The following is a 12978-nucleotide window of genomic DNA, read 5'->3' as shown; positions in this document are numbered from 1 at the left end:
TTTTATATTAATCCCAAATACTTTGTCAAGAATCCCCTGCAATATTCACTAACCAACTGAGAATTGTGCAGCAGGGAAAACAATTAATGCATGCTGATATTACCAACATCCATACATCCTGTCTGTCCACTATAAGACTACATCTCAATACAGCAATGGTAATTAATTCATTAAAAGGCAGCTTACCTGGGTACTAAAGTTGTTGAAAACAGCTCAAACACTTCTAACACATAAGAACTGTGTGGGTGGTGGTGTAACTTAAATAACCACACCTGTGACCTGGCGTATAACTGGCTGGTGACTAGTCTGAATGCTGTCCACAGTCCACTGTCCTACTCAGGGATGTGCTGGGCCCATAATTCAGCCCGGGATGTGGCGGTGCGGAGGCCCTCTAGGCGCGCGGCCAAAGGCTGCGTGCCAGCGAAACGAAACACAGACGAATCAAGGGCGTGTGGGCGCATTTTAGGTAACTTTAGGTCCTACAGTGACCTAAAATCATTGTCCATGGATGTCATGTTTATACCTGCCACAGAAGACAGTGCTGCATTGTTTTACACAAAAGGGATTTTTTTTAGTAGCTCAGGACACAAAGTCCAGAAATTATAGCTTGATCAAACCAAGTGATGAGACAACCATGGGAAAATCACTAAGTCACACTCCATCTTAAGGTGAAAAGTATGATTGGTTCAATCAAATATTGGTTATATTTCACTTTTTGCACAGTTCACACTCGGATACTGTACTGCAAGTAACATTGTGCTACATTCTAACACAATGACATAAAGAAAGCAATATAATACAAATGCTGCACCGTTCTTCTCCTCATCCAAGACCACCTCCTCCTCCTCCAAGTCAACCACCTCCTCATAATAATGATAAAATGTATTTATTATAAACCAGAGTACTTAAATCACACACACACACACACACACACACACACACACACACACACACACACCTTCTACTTGGACTTTAGGTCACCTACAGTGACCTAAAATCATTGTCCATGGATGTCATGTAATACCTGCCACAGAAGACAGTGCTGCATTGTTTTACACAAAAGAGATTTTTTTAGTAGCTCGGAAAACAAATTCCAGAAATTCTAGCTTGATCAAACCAAGTGATGAGACAACCATGGGAAAATCATCTACCCACAGCTGTAGGCCGTAGGCTATAGTTAATTAGTCTGCCTCGGCCGGCCGTGTGGAGTGTGTACTGTGTGTGACACTGACAGGCTAAAGCCAGGATGGCTGAGGCATTATGTCACAAAGCAACATGATTATATAGGCTTGATAAAAGATAATTGTGTATCTTTGAAATAAAATATATGATTATTATATATATATGTAATTATTATTATTATTATTTTAACGGCTGGCCCAGACTGGCCTGGACTGGACCGGCCGTTCGGGAGTTGTCCCGAATTTCCCAATGGCCAGCACGTGTCTGGTCCTACTGGACATCCATCCTCACATCTAAGGAGAGTATCAGTCATGACGCGTTCCTTCTGGATTAGAAATTCATTCCTTGCAGATGATTTCTGCTGGAGTTTGGAAGTGCTCGTTGACCATCACCCACCCATGTGTACCACCTGTTTAGAATTTGCACATAATGCAGGAGGCAGGAGGTGAGAATTACAGGAATGAGAGACAGCAGACGTTTGTGGAATTGGCAGACCAGGGCCTCGAAGTATTCTCCTTTAAGTCTATTTTTACACCACAGGCAAACTTCCAGAATGTTGGAAGAACAAGTCTTGGATTTTCTCCACTCCACTGATCTTTATTCAAAAGTGTAGGGAAAAGTATACCCATCGCCTGTGGAGGGCAGCATTACACTTTCCAGTGTACAGCCTGCCGGAAGCAAAAAGAAGAAGTAGAAGAACTCCATACATGACGTCATATCCTCATTATTATTTGGTTGTGATGGCGGTGGATTTGACTCCTCGCTTCAGAAGGTTGAACAGTCAAACTCGGAGTTTTCATGAAAATGCTCCTCCTGGTTCGTACAGTACAGTATAGAACGTGTATTTCACTGCGTTTTGGGGTTTAATTGAAGCAATTAAATGAAATGCTAAACGGGCAACAGCTTCTTTATTCGATCATGCAGTGAGTGTTGTAACTTGTCGCTAGCCATCATTGTGTGAAGTGAAAGTCCTTCCTAGCCATGGTTCACATGACGCTCATGTCCAAATGTAACGTCAGCTTATTATAGTATAGTATGAATATTGTGCAAACCAGTTAACCTCTATTCAAACCAAATGACCGAGTGAGGAGGGGCTAACCCCCTGTCTAAAAATAAACCCATCAAAACATGGCAGACAGGGTAAGGTTCAAGATAAGGCTGTTTGTCGCTGTTGTGCGCCAACAACATGTCCCTGTACATGTTGTCCCTGTCAGAAATGTGTGTTACATATTTAAGACATGTGTGTTTCATATATTGTCTTGTTCATTTGTTTTTCTTGCAAAGTGTAAAAAGGCAAATATACTCCACATTCCACAACACAATTAGTTTGAATTAAATCTATTATTCATTCTCATTTGTAAATTGTATGACAGACTGACAGTTACAATCGTCAACTAAAAATATATATATGACTATTGAACCTGTATTTGAAATGTTATTTATACTATCCAAAGGAAATGCAGTTAATATTGTTCATAATAATTCATTACTATCAGTAATACGTTCAAGTGGTTCCTTGGCTGCACATCACAAGGCCATCTGGGTTACTTCCCCAGTCAGTTCATCTGCTGTGACTGTGAGAGACTAGTTTTGGAGGCCTTGATAACCATGGCAACTAGTCACATGATGATCAGTTTACAATTTAGGCATTTAGCAAACACTCTTAATCCAGAGTCAGACTAGAGTGTCTTACAGTAAGCAAGGTAAACACAGTGTAATACATGATCAATGGCACCTTTCTAGGTTTTCTCATTTCATGTAGCCTCTTTTTGACAAAACGGTCAGAACTCCTCAAGGATTACACCCCAGAGTGGAATCTGAGGTCCTCTAACTTGGGGCTCCTCAGAGCCCTCACCGTCCGTCACAGCAAAAAGCGGACCCTCTGCGATAGAGCTTTCAGTGTGGCAGCCCCTGCCCTCTGGAACTCTCTCCCCATGGATATTTGCCATTCGCCAACATTGGACTCCTTTAAGGCTTCACTGTAGAGCAGTGGTTCCCAAAGTGGGGTCCGGGGACCCCCAGGTGTACCTGAGGGAGTTCCAGGGGGTCCCCAGCTAAATGATAGTTTGGAACAAAATGGACCATTATCCATTTGTACACTCTCAGAGTTAAACTAACATTGATTTTACAATATAAATTGGGTGTCCCAGAGATAGAAATGCCATTAAATGGGGGTCCGTAAACTAATGCATGTCAAACTGGGGGTCCCCAATTAAACTGGTTGAGAATCACTGCTAGAGCTGCAAAAATCTTCTCTTATAATGGGGGTCCCTGGCATATATTTTCAAATGGGGGTCCGTGGGCTAATTGGTGTCAATTTGGGGGTCCTTGAAGTTTGGGAACCACTGCTGTAGAGAGACACTTGTTTTGCTTTTGGCAATTTGTTAGTTTATTTTTTGTATTGTAAAGCCTCCAAATGAGACACAGCCATTGATTTTGAACAATACATTGTGTGTGTGTGTGTGTGTGTGTGTGTGTGTGCGTGTGCGCATGTCTCGCCTGTCAGGATTTGCGGGCCCCTTCCGAGCGACCCAGCTGTGGCAGAACATCATCCAGGCCCTCCAGACCCAGGTGGAGGTGCGGCGTCGCAGGAGACACCTGCGTGTTCACGCCGAGTGCTTCGCGGGCTCGGACGCGGTGGACGCCGTCCTCAGCCACCTGATGCAGAACGTGGTGTTCTGCACCAGCGAGGTGTCTCGCCTGAAGGCCACTCGGCTGTGCCAGGCGCTGATGGAGGCCAAGGTGTTTGAGCCGGTCGGCACCAAGCTGTTCCGCCGAGACAAAGAGGTGGCCTTCGAGGACAGCAGCTCCAGCCTCTACCGTTTCGTGGACTGCAACGCGTTGCCGGGCTCCGCCACCAGTGCCTGTGGTAGCGCTGACACTGAAAACATGGTGCCCGGGGAGCGGGATAGGAGGAAGAACAAGAGAGTGTCCAGGTAGGTCAAATGTATTTCTACGGTATATTGATATCGGCTATTTGACTGTTTTCACAACATTGTTATGGGCAATTATGCAGCCGATGCCTCCTGGTTTCTAACCCTCTACCTGCCACCTGCTGTGGTCATTTGGCATGTCGTTGTAGGTGAACATTTTCAAAAGTCTTAAGAATGTTTCAAAAATGGCAGATCTATGAGCGGCTATTTATAATGTAACAGTTTAGAATTTTTAAATCAGATCTACGTTTTTCAAATCGGTTGTTTTTGACAAGATAACGGTCAAAACATGGGTAATTGGTGGGATTGTCATCGATCAGACCCAACAATCTGGTGAAAATAGCAACTCATAACACATGGCATCGTGGCACATTATGAGCTTGTAGATGTGCTATTTCCACTTTTATTTATTGTTTTACTTTTAAAATATCTTTGAGAACGTTTTCCTTGTGACTCCTGATTCGGTGCCATTACACCATTTCTACAAGCTATCCCTAAAGCCTCCCTGCCCTAATAAAACGCAGCCATGTCTGCACGAAAAATCTCGTCCTGGGTATCGGACCTAGGCTTATTGCCATTTCAAACCATTGACCACAAGACGCAACAACACACATCGTTTGCCTCTGCTCTGTACCAACTGTAGCGCATTGATCGTGGGTAGGGTATGGTGCACATTTATAATGCAACATGGTGTGTTTGATGGCAACCGTACACATACGCACATGTGAATGTATTCATGTACAGTATATTGCCTCCTTCCATGTTTTGTGCCTAGGTTAAATGAGCTGCGGACCATATCTAATCCCCTTGCAGTAGGGCCTTCAGACAGGAGGGTCGAGAGGCTCCTGAAGACAATTAATCTGCATCCTTCCCTGCCCCCACGTCTCACCTCAGCCTCGTCCTCCTACACCTTCCTCTCTAAAGCTGGTAAGATTCATCCAGCCTTGGAGACTTTACCAGTGATAACTTAAGTCTTTTTAAATGCAGATCTATGAGCTCGCAATGCATTGCATTCAGACATGTCGTGAGCTTAATCAGCTTATATATCTGCTATTTTGAACATATTCACCTATTGTGAAATGCCCCAAAATTAGAGATTCCAGGTTGAAAGTGGACAACAAGGGAAAAAGAATGCACAGAGAGCTACACAACACAGAGTATAACTGCACCACTACCCAGTGTACCCACCCACCACACATTCAATATTTGTAATCCTCATCCATCCACACATTCACAAGATGCATGGCATTTATGATCCACCTTCCCACCCCCACAAAAACCCACAAAGTAAAAGGTTAAAGGGAGAGGAAGGGATCATTTTATAACTATATATTCTGATAGGACTCATTGCCAGCTCCAGCTCTTGATTAAACAGAAAAAGCTTTGTCAGGTCAAGATATCAATGTGGTCCAATCAGGAGAGAGAACTCACACAGGAGACAGGATAAACACAGGAAATTTGAAGTGATGATGACACAAACTGTAACACTAAAAAACTAAAATTTAATCTGATAAATGGGTACTTTCTCCTGATTGCCTGAAGATTGACCACCCACCTGAAAATGTATTTTCTGTTAGAGCTGAAAATACATACTTGGGGCGGCGGTGGGTCAGGGGTAGAGTGGCCGGATGGAAACCACAAGGTTGCCAGTTCGAATTAGTGTCGAAGTGTCCTTGAGCAAGACACTGAACCCCCGAATTGCTCCTGATGTGCTGGGTGGTGCCTTGCATGGTTTCCGCCGCCATCGGTGTATGAATGGGTGAATGTAATGCACATCTAATTCTATGTAAAGCGCCTTGGATAAAGGCGCTATATTAATGCACCATTTACCCCTGTTTCCACACGCACGTGGGCTGTGTACTTGCTAATGTTAGAAATGTCAAAGCACAGAACCACCAGCTCAATAAGAAAGAGGTTCTGTGTTTTGACACTTCTATGACATATATATATATATATATATATATATATATATATATATATATATATATATATATGTGTGTGCCGCCTTGCACTATTTCAACATCTCTCTCATCACAAGTTCACATTGCTGTTGTCTCTCCATAGTGGTGGATGCAGTTTGGAGACAGCAGACTCTTCTCCAGTTGTTGCAGATAGTGGAGCTTCCAGTGCTGGACTGCATCCTGACCTCCCCAGCCAGATCCCAGGCTGTATGCGGTGGCCCCCTGGGGTCCATCCATCCCGACCTGGTCATCTCCAACACCTGTCTGGACAGAGAGCTGCCCCAGAGCCTCAGTTTACCCCAGTCAGTGCTCCAGTTGACTCATTGATCAGTGTCGTAAAATAAAAAAATCACACCCGTGTTAAGTGAGGGGCGCTCATCCTACATCATCATGACGTGAAATAGACACTATGCCTATTTGCTCAGACACTAAGACGTAAAATTCTCGTCCTTCGTTCGGACACCATTGTTTCCTTTATGGGCGTATATAATAATTCCAACTATATTTTTGGCTATTAAAAAAATCACTCGTGTGAAATGAGGGGCGCTCTTGTCATCGTACCTCAATTTATGTTAGCGGACATTTGACATTGCTACATAAGGTACATACAGTACTGTAAGGTGGTCCCTTATTGGCCAAGTGCTCCCACCAACATGTGATTGGTTAGCCGATTTGATCGTTTACATATGACGTAAGTTTTACCTTCAATGTCAATGGCGTTTAATGTTTTGAGGTTTAATTTATGTCATATTTAGCGAAATTCTGACGTCATTTCTCCGTTCATTGTCAATGGCAAATATTGAGACGGGCGGGAACAAGATTTAGAGGACATTTGACCTGTCATTGTCAATGGCAAATATTTAGATGTGTGGGGACAAGCTGTTTATAGAAGGGGCTAGCACCCCTTAAAAATCACACCTGTGTGAAGTGAGGGGCGCACTTATCATTATACATCATCATACATCATCTCATGAACAACTGAATTTATGTGATTTGTTAGCCGATTTGCTCGTCTACACATATGACGTAAATTTTCCCTTCATTGTCAATGGCATTTAATGTTTGTGTTGCCACAAATTTACGTCATATTTGATGGGCATTTTACCTAATTTCTCCTTTCATTGTCAATGGCAAATATGAGACGTTGGACAAAAGCTGTGTATAGGAGGGGCTCAAAAATAGCGTGCGACTAATATACATTTTTGGTTACAATTTTGATGGCTTTGTTTTCCTCAGGCTGGATGGGTGGCTGTCGGCAGCCGCAGACTGCCTGGAGCTGTTCCCAGATCAACTGATCGTGGTGGCAGGAGAGCAGCTCCGCCAACAGGGCGGCGCCACCACAGCCTCGGAGGGAGACCAAGAGGTGACCTGCAGACACAAGAGGCTGCTGTTTGACATCATGGCCAAGCACTACGGCGGACAGGAGAAGACACCGCTGCTCTCGGGACGCTATCTGGACGTGCACATCGCCATACTGGATCTGTTGGGTGAGACTTGAAAAGGGTTTACTACTTACAGTTTGACTTTTGTTTTGTGTGAAAATGGAGAGGAGGAAAGACATGCAAAACAAGTCTCTCCAGTTAGTATTGAAGTGGGGACGATTCAATTATTATGGTTACCACACACACACACACACACACACACACACAGTTCATACAGTTCATGAATCCTATTCAACTCACGGCAAGGTAAAAGGTCAAGTAAATAAATGTGTCTAAAAACAAAATGCTATGTAAATAATATACAACATACTGTATTTGAACAAGTAACCACATCTGCATAGTAACTAGTATCTATCGAAATAGCCAACAAAAATTATACAAAGAAAGAAGTGCAATGGGGTGAAGTAGCGTTTGAAGAGGTTAGGTTCACAGCTTGGCAGCCAGGAGGGAGAAGAGTCTAGGAAGAAGTGTCCTCGGGGTATGGGTGTATCCACTATCTTGCCCTTGACTTCTTGCTGCTTGCTTCTCTACAGATGCCAATAAGATGGGGGAAGCGATCAGGGCATCTCAGCTGTGTCTGCGGCTACTAGATGCCAGTGCCAGAGATGAGCTGCGTAGACTCCTAGTCTTCATGGCCACAGCAGCTCACCCAGAGGCCTGTCGTCTGCATAAACAGGTAACCCCTGCACCAGCCTCTCACCTGTAAACACAGCCTTACACTATATACAGCAACAACGTATTTCTAAATTGTAGTAGACTATGGAAACATTGGAAAGGCTTTGCACATGCAACCACTGACATTTAATATTCCACATCTTGGAAAACCACACACGCACGCCACACACAGCACAACTGCTTCTAGGAGCAGAAAGAGACACATTATATCGTTGCTGTTGGGTGGAAACCTAAACCTTGTATGTACAGTAACTTTTCAGGGAATGGGGAACAAATAACCTTTGTTTCAATGGATTCAATTTAGCTATTATTTACCATTAATTCAACCTGGTGTCCCTAATTTGGGGCATGACATAGGACTATAATAATAAAAATAGCCAATCTTCAAGATCGTAGACTGGTTATTTTTGCTACTTTTGCATTCAAAGTTCAGAATAATTTATGAAAAATATATAAATAATAATATGTATATTACAAGATTTCTGCCAACAACAGCGATGATTGTTTGCTGTGATTTGTACAGAAAGATAAATGGAGGGGCAAACGCGGAGTTTGGTGCAAATCCTGTTCTTAGAGTTCTTGTAGGTGTTTAATAGCCTGCAGAATTCGTTAGCAACGGATAATCCTGAAAAATCCAACATTTCAAAGTGTTCAAGTTTGGGCCTGTGGTGTAAAATATTTATTTTCAAGGTTTTCTGAATTTTTGTATTACCTATTGACTCACTGTTATCTGTCAGATGGACAACCGGGCTTTGGTCATCCGTACCTTCCAGAAGGCCATTGTCCAGAACAATGAGCTGACCCGAGCCCAGGGCGAAACCCTGGTGAAGTTTGTCATGGACAACCACACGCAACTCTTCAAGGTCTGTTCTACACCTTTTAAAATCGGTTAATTGCAATTTTAAAGTCACAATATGGAAGAAAACAAGTCTGCTTCATTCAATGGATAATTGAAAACAATGCTAGCACAATTAGAGGTCAGCCTGGGCGGAAACCTTGACTATTGTAGAGAGTTATCTACTGGCATTATAGTCCTGATTAGAGCCTGAACGATGCCAGTTCGATCCCAATTTGGAAGAGTCCTAGACCGGCAAATACAGTTGTTTTGTAAATAATTTGGAAAAAGAAAAGTGCAGAATCTTGAAATTGGTTAAAAAGAACGTAGATCTGATTAGATATAGGCAAATAATTAAGTACATGAGTAGATCTGAGTGACTTATTGTTGGTTTCAACTGAGAACGACGACCATCTATAACCATTTTCAATGCGCTAGATTTGGCTCAACCAATCAAGTGATTGGCTGACCAAAGAGCATGTACACTGGAGTTTTAGAGGAACCAGAGATACACACTGCCTTAACCAGAGCACTCGCAGACCGCAGTGTCCTGGTTTCTTTTGGGAATGTAAAACCTACTGCTCGTGTTGACATTTGGTTCCCACGTTGGTATTGTGTGTCCTACATATGTTTGGAGAGTCATTTGTTGTGATATCATTTTTCTCCTCCTCACCCCTTGGCATTAAAAATCTTCAACTTATTTATGCTTTTCACTTTCACTGTCTACCTGTAATGGCTGCAGACTCCTACATGTCTGGTTGAAGCAGTGAGGAAGACATTGCAGACAATGCAACAAGGGAGAGACCACGATTCCATTGCAAGTAGGTCACAAGACTTGACAGACTTGAATTCTCATGCATCTTCATCTTCAGTAGGGTTGGTATATCGCACATTTAAACTGGTTATTAATATTTTTGTAACAAGCTATGGGGTCTGTATTGCCAGTTGCAGTATAATAAAGTCTTAAGTGTGCACATCGTGGCATACACACATCCCCGGGTTTGGGTTGAACCTTTTATCTGACGTTGTTGAATCTCGCCCTGACTACCATACAATTAAAAAGAAATACAAGAGAAGAGAAGAATAGACTATTTGCCATTTTCACAAATGCATGCATAGGAACTCTTGGAGCCCGGCTCACCAGTGCAATCATTTAAAACGAAATTCATCTAGCAAATTTAATTAAATTAAAATTAAACTGAAAATCGAAAATAATAACATTGAAATGAAATGAAAATGGAATGAAAAATGCTCAACTATAATAATAACTTTCACCCTTGTGTTGCAGCGTTCACCTTCTGCCAGCAGGTGACAGCCCAGCAGTACGAGGACCAGCGGGAGGCTACCACCCTGGAGCATCTCAAGCAGCTTCTCTGTGACATCACACTGAACGACAGCATGCCCGTCAAGGAGAAGAAGAGGCTAGTCAAAGAGTTCCAGAAACACCACCCCGTGGTTTTCCTGCAGCACTTCTCCAGCATCTTCTAATCTAAACCATAGCACAGATCAGAAAGTTTAAGGCATTAAACTAATTTGTTACCGGTTCGCTTAACCTTAAGTTCAAACAACTTTCTTTGTTACATCTTGTGTACCGGTACATAATAGCCCAAATAATTTTGTTCTGCTTCCTAATTGTAGCGGCATCAGGAATAATGGTCAAATTCTGTTCCTGCTCACCTGACTTGGGAACGGTGGTCACTAAGTGCTCAGCTTTATAGAAAGGTTAGACAACATTGTAGCCCCTTATCCACCTAAATGGTTGGTTCTAGAACTGGTTCCGTTCTGGATTATTGGAACCATGGTGCTTTCACAGAACCGCATGACCATTTTTAAGTTCCGAACCAACTTTTAGGCCCTTTTTTGAAAGGGGCTCCTCGCCACTCGCTCTACACAATTCCACTGGTGCGATCTGCAACAGCGCTGCCTGCTTCTAGTAAGAGCAGCACTGCAGGGCCAGCGTGCCTGTCACTCAAGACGGCCGTGGCCACTCGATGGGAGGGGAATTTCGGTGCCGTCTCTATTATTTATATATCTATGCTCAAACCGAGTGGAAGTGTGTAGGGGGAGGAGCTAGTTTCGCAGAAGTGGTTAGGATTCTGAACTAATTCATTTTCAGTGGAGACACTGAACTGGTTCGGGGGGAAAAAAAGAACTGAACCGGTTCAACTCCAGTGGAAAAGGGGCCTGAGTGAGAAGTCTGATTCTTTGTATGTGCGGAGAAGACACGTTTGTCTTCTGAGATGAATATTTGAAAAGCATGATCGTACAATTTTGTTTCAGAAACAGGCAATGTAGCTTTTTCAAGAAATATTTCAATGCATATCAAATTGAATTTATCATTAATATAGGAGAATTTGTATTTTGTCCTAATTCTAAAGTTTGCTTACTAAGGGGAAATACTGGTCTGTTATTATGTAGCACTAATGTTGGTGAATGTTGGAATTGAATCTAATTTATTTCTGTCTGAGGTGGAGTAGGACATTTTTAGAGATGATTACAATGAATTCAGCCATGTGTTTGTAAACACAGCTGGGTTGGAATTATGTAATTTCTCTTGAATTTACGGGTTTTTTAAATGATGGAAGTGTGTAATTTCTATTTTATTTTTGTATTGATTCATAACAGTAGTTCTGGACAGAGTAATTTGTTTAACCTATACTTGAAATTAGGCTAATGCATTGGAATGGCATACCTTCAGCCTACACAGAAGGTTTAAAAAAACCTTAAAAGAAATACATTACGGCTTGTTAAATATCACTTAGGATGCACTTTATGATGTTGGAACATGCCTTACTTGTTTAGAAATAAAATTAAGTTTGATGTTCATATGTTTCAAAGACTCAATTATTTAAATAGGCTCCATTAAATTAGGAGGACTGACAAATAGTGAATATAGGTGCTCTACAAGCTCACAGAGCTTGTGGAGTGGTTTGATTGAAGTATTTATTAACAGTTTGCAGAATTGCAGTACATTTCAAGGACAACTCAATACAAAAAACTTAACAGTGAGTGGATGACCCAATAAAGCACTACAGAGGGTCCGGTCCACCTTGTTCAATTCATAACATTTAGAGATTTATAAATATACACTTCTATAGCCAAAGAACAGGAAATCATAAGGAGGTTAAAAGGGAAAAGAAAACTCGCACTCAGTGAGGGGAAAAAGGTGGTGGGTGGGGGATTCAGATTTTACGGGGTGTCTGTAGGTGGCAGGTGCCCTTTGAGAGCGGTCTTGAAGGAGTCAAGGGATTTGCATGTCTTAAAGTAAACTCTTAAAGGAATATTTCACTTTCAAAAAAACTTTTGGTCATTTTAACGTCTACTCAGGCTTATGTGAACACCCCGGGCAGTTCTTAAGTTGCTTCATTCAGTAATTAGATATTTGATATTCATTTTAGCTGCCCCCTTCCTATACAAACCCATTATAACTTAAAACTCTATTTTAACCATGATATATTCATCAAAAATACCTAAACTTTTTTCTGTTGACTGATATTGTCCTAATACGTGAGGGGGCTGTGGTTTTTCATTTACTGTTTTCATTTAATTTTAATAATTATTTTGGAAAAGAACATCCTCCAGCTCCTCCTCATCCTTACAAAATCAAAAATAATTATTAAAAACTAGAAAAAGTGCCCTTCTGGGCACAGGTCTCCACCAGGAGGATAGGAGTGTGTGAGATGTTTGGCAAAATGTTTAGGAGTAATATAAACATGTTTTTTTGTTTGTTTGTTTTTTGCAACAATTTTCTTCATTTTGTTGAGGAAATGCAGAGCCAGATCACTCATTGAATCTCTGAGGATAGAATTCTGGATGAGCAGGACATGTGCAGCATTTTGAACGAAACGGGCCACTCCTGAAAACTTTAGAAGGCAAAGTTAGCCAATCAGTGTATAATCTGATAAATCCAACAGACTCGTCTTGATCACATGACTACAGAGATCATGTGT

The 12978-nt window shown here is 42.0% G+C and overlaps 1 protein-coding gene across 2 annotated transcripts; it reads left to right on the top strand.

Annotated features, from left to right (window-relative positions):
* The first annotated feature begins 1799 nt into the window (after positions 1-1799).
* On the top strand, positions 1800-11854 carry depdc4 (DEP domain containing 4). 2 transcript variants are annotated; one of them, XM_079494295.1, is made up of 9 exons: positions 1800-1998; positions 3689-4118; positions 4891-5042; positions 6180-6378; positions 7313-7563; positions 8052-8194; positions 8931-9056; positions 9771-9849; positions 10317-11854. In XM_079494295.1, exons 1-9 carry the CDS (start codon positions 1890-1892, stop codon positions 10514-10516), a joined length of 1689 nt encoding a protein of 562 aa, XP_079350421.1. In that variant the 5' UTR covers positions 1800-1889; the 3' UTR covers positions 10517-11854. The 2 variants fall into 2 exon arrangements, with proteins under 2 accessions (XP_079350421.1, XP_079350420.1); XM_079494294.1 differs by lacking the exon at positions 1800-1998 and adding an exon at positions 2044-2322.
* The last annotated feature ends 1124 nt before the right edge of the window (positions 11855-12978 follow it).

This window comes from Electrona antarctica, assembly GCF_951216825.1.
Source record: "Electrona antarctica genome assembly, chromosome: 23".
Lineage (NCBI taxonomy): Eukaryota > Metazoa > Chordata > Actinopteri > Myctophiformes > Myctophidae > Electrona > Electrona antarctica.
Note: the sequence above shows the minus strand (reverse complement) of the source record. Positions and strands in the feature narration are given on the sequence as shown.

Coding starts and splice junctions, on each gene's coding strand:
- depdc4 (XM_079494295.1), top strand. CDS start 1,890: ATGACGTCATATCCTCATTATTATTTGGTTGTGATGGCGGTGGATTTG. Junction 1,999..3,688: donor TCATGAAAATGCTCCTCCTG/GTTCGTACAGTA, acceptor CTCGCCTGTCAG/GATTTGCGGGCCCCTTCCGA. Junction 4,119..4,890: donor AAGAACAAGAGAGTGTCCAG/GTAGGTCAAATG, acceptor TTTTGTGCCTAG/GTTAAATGAGCTGCGGACCA.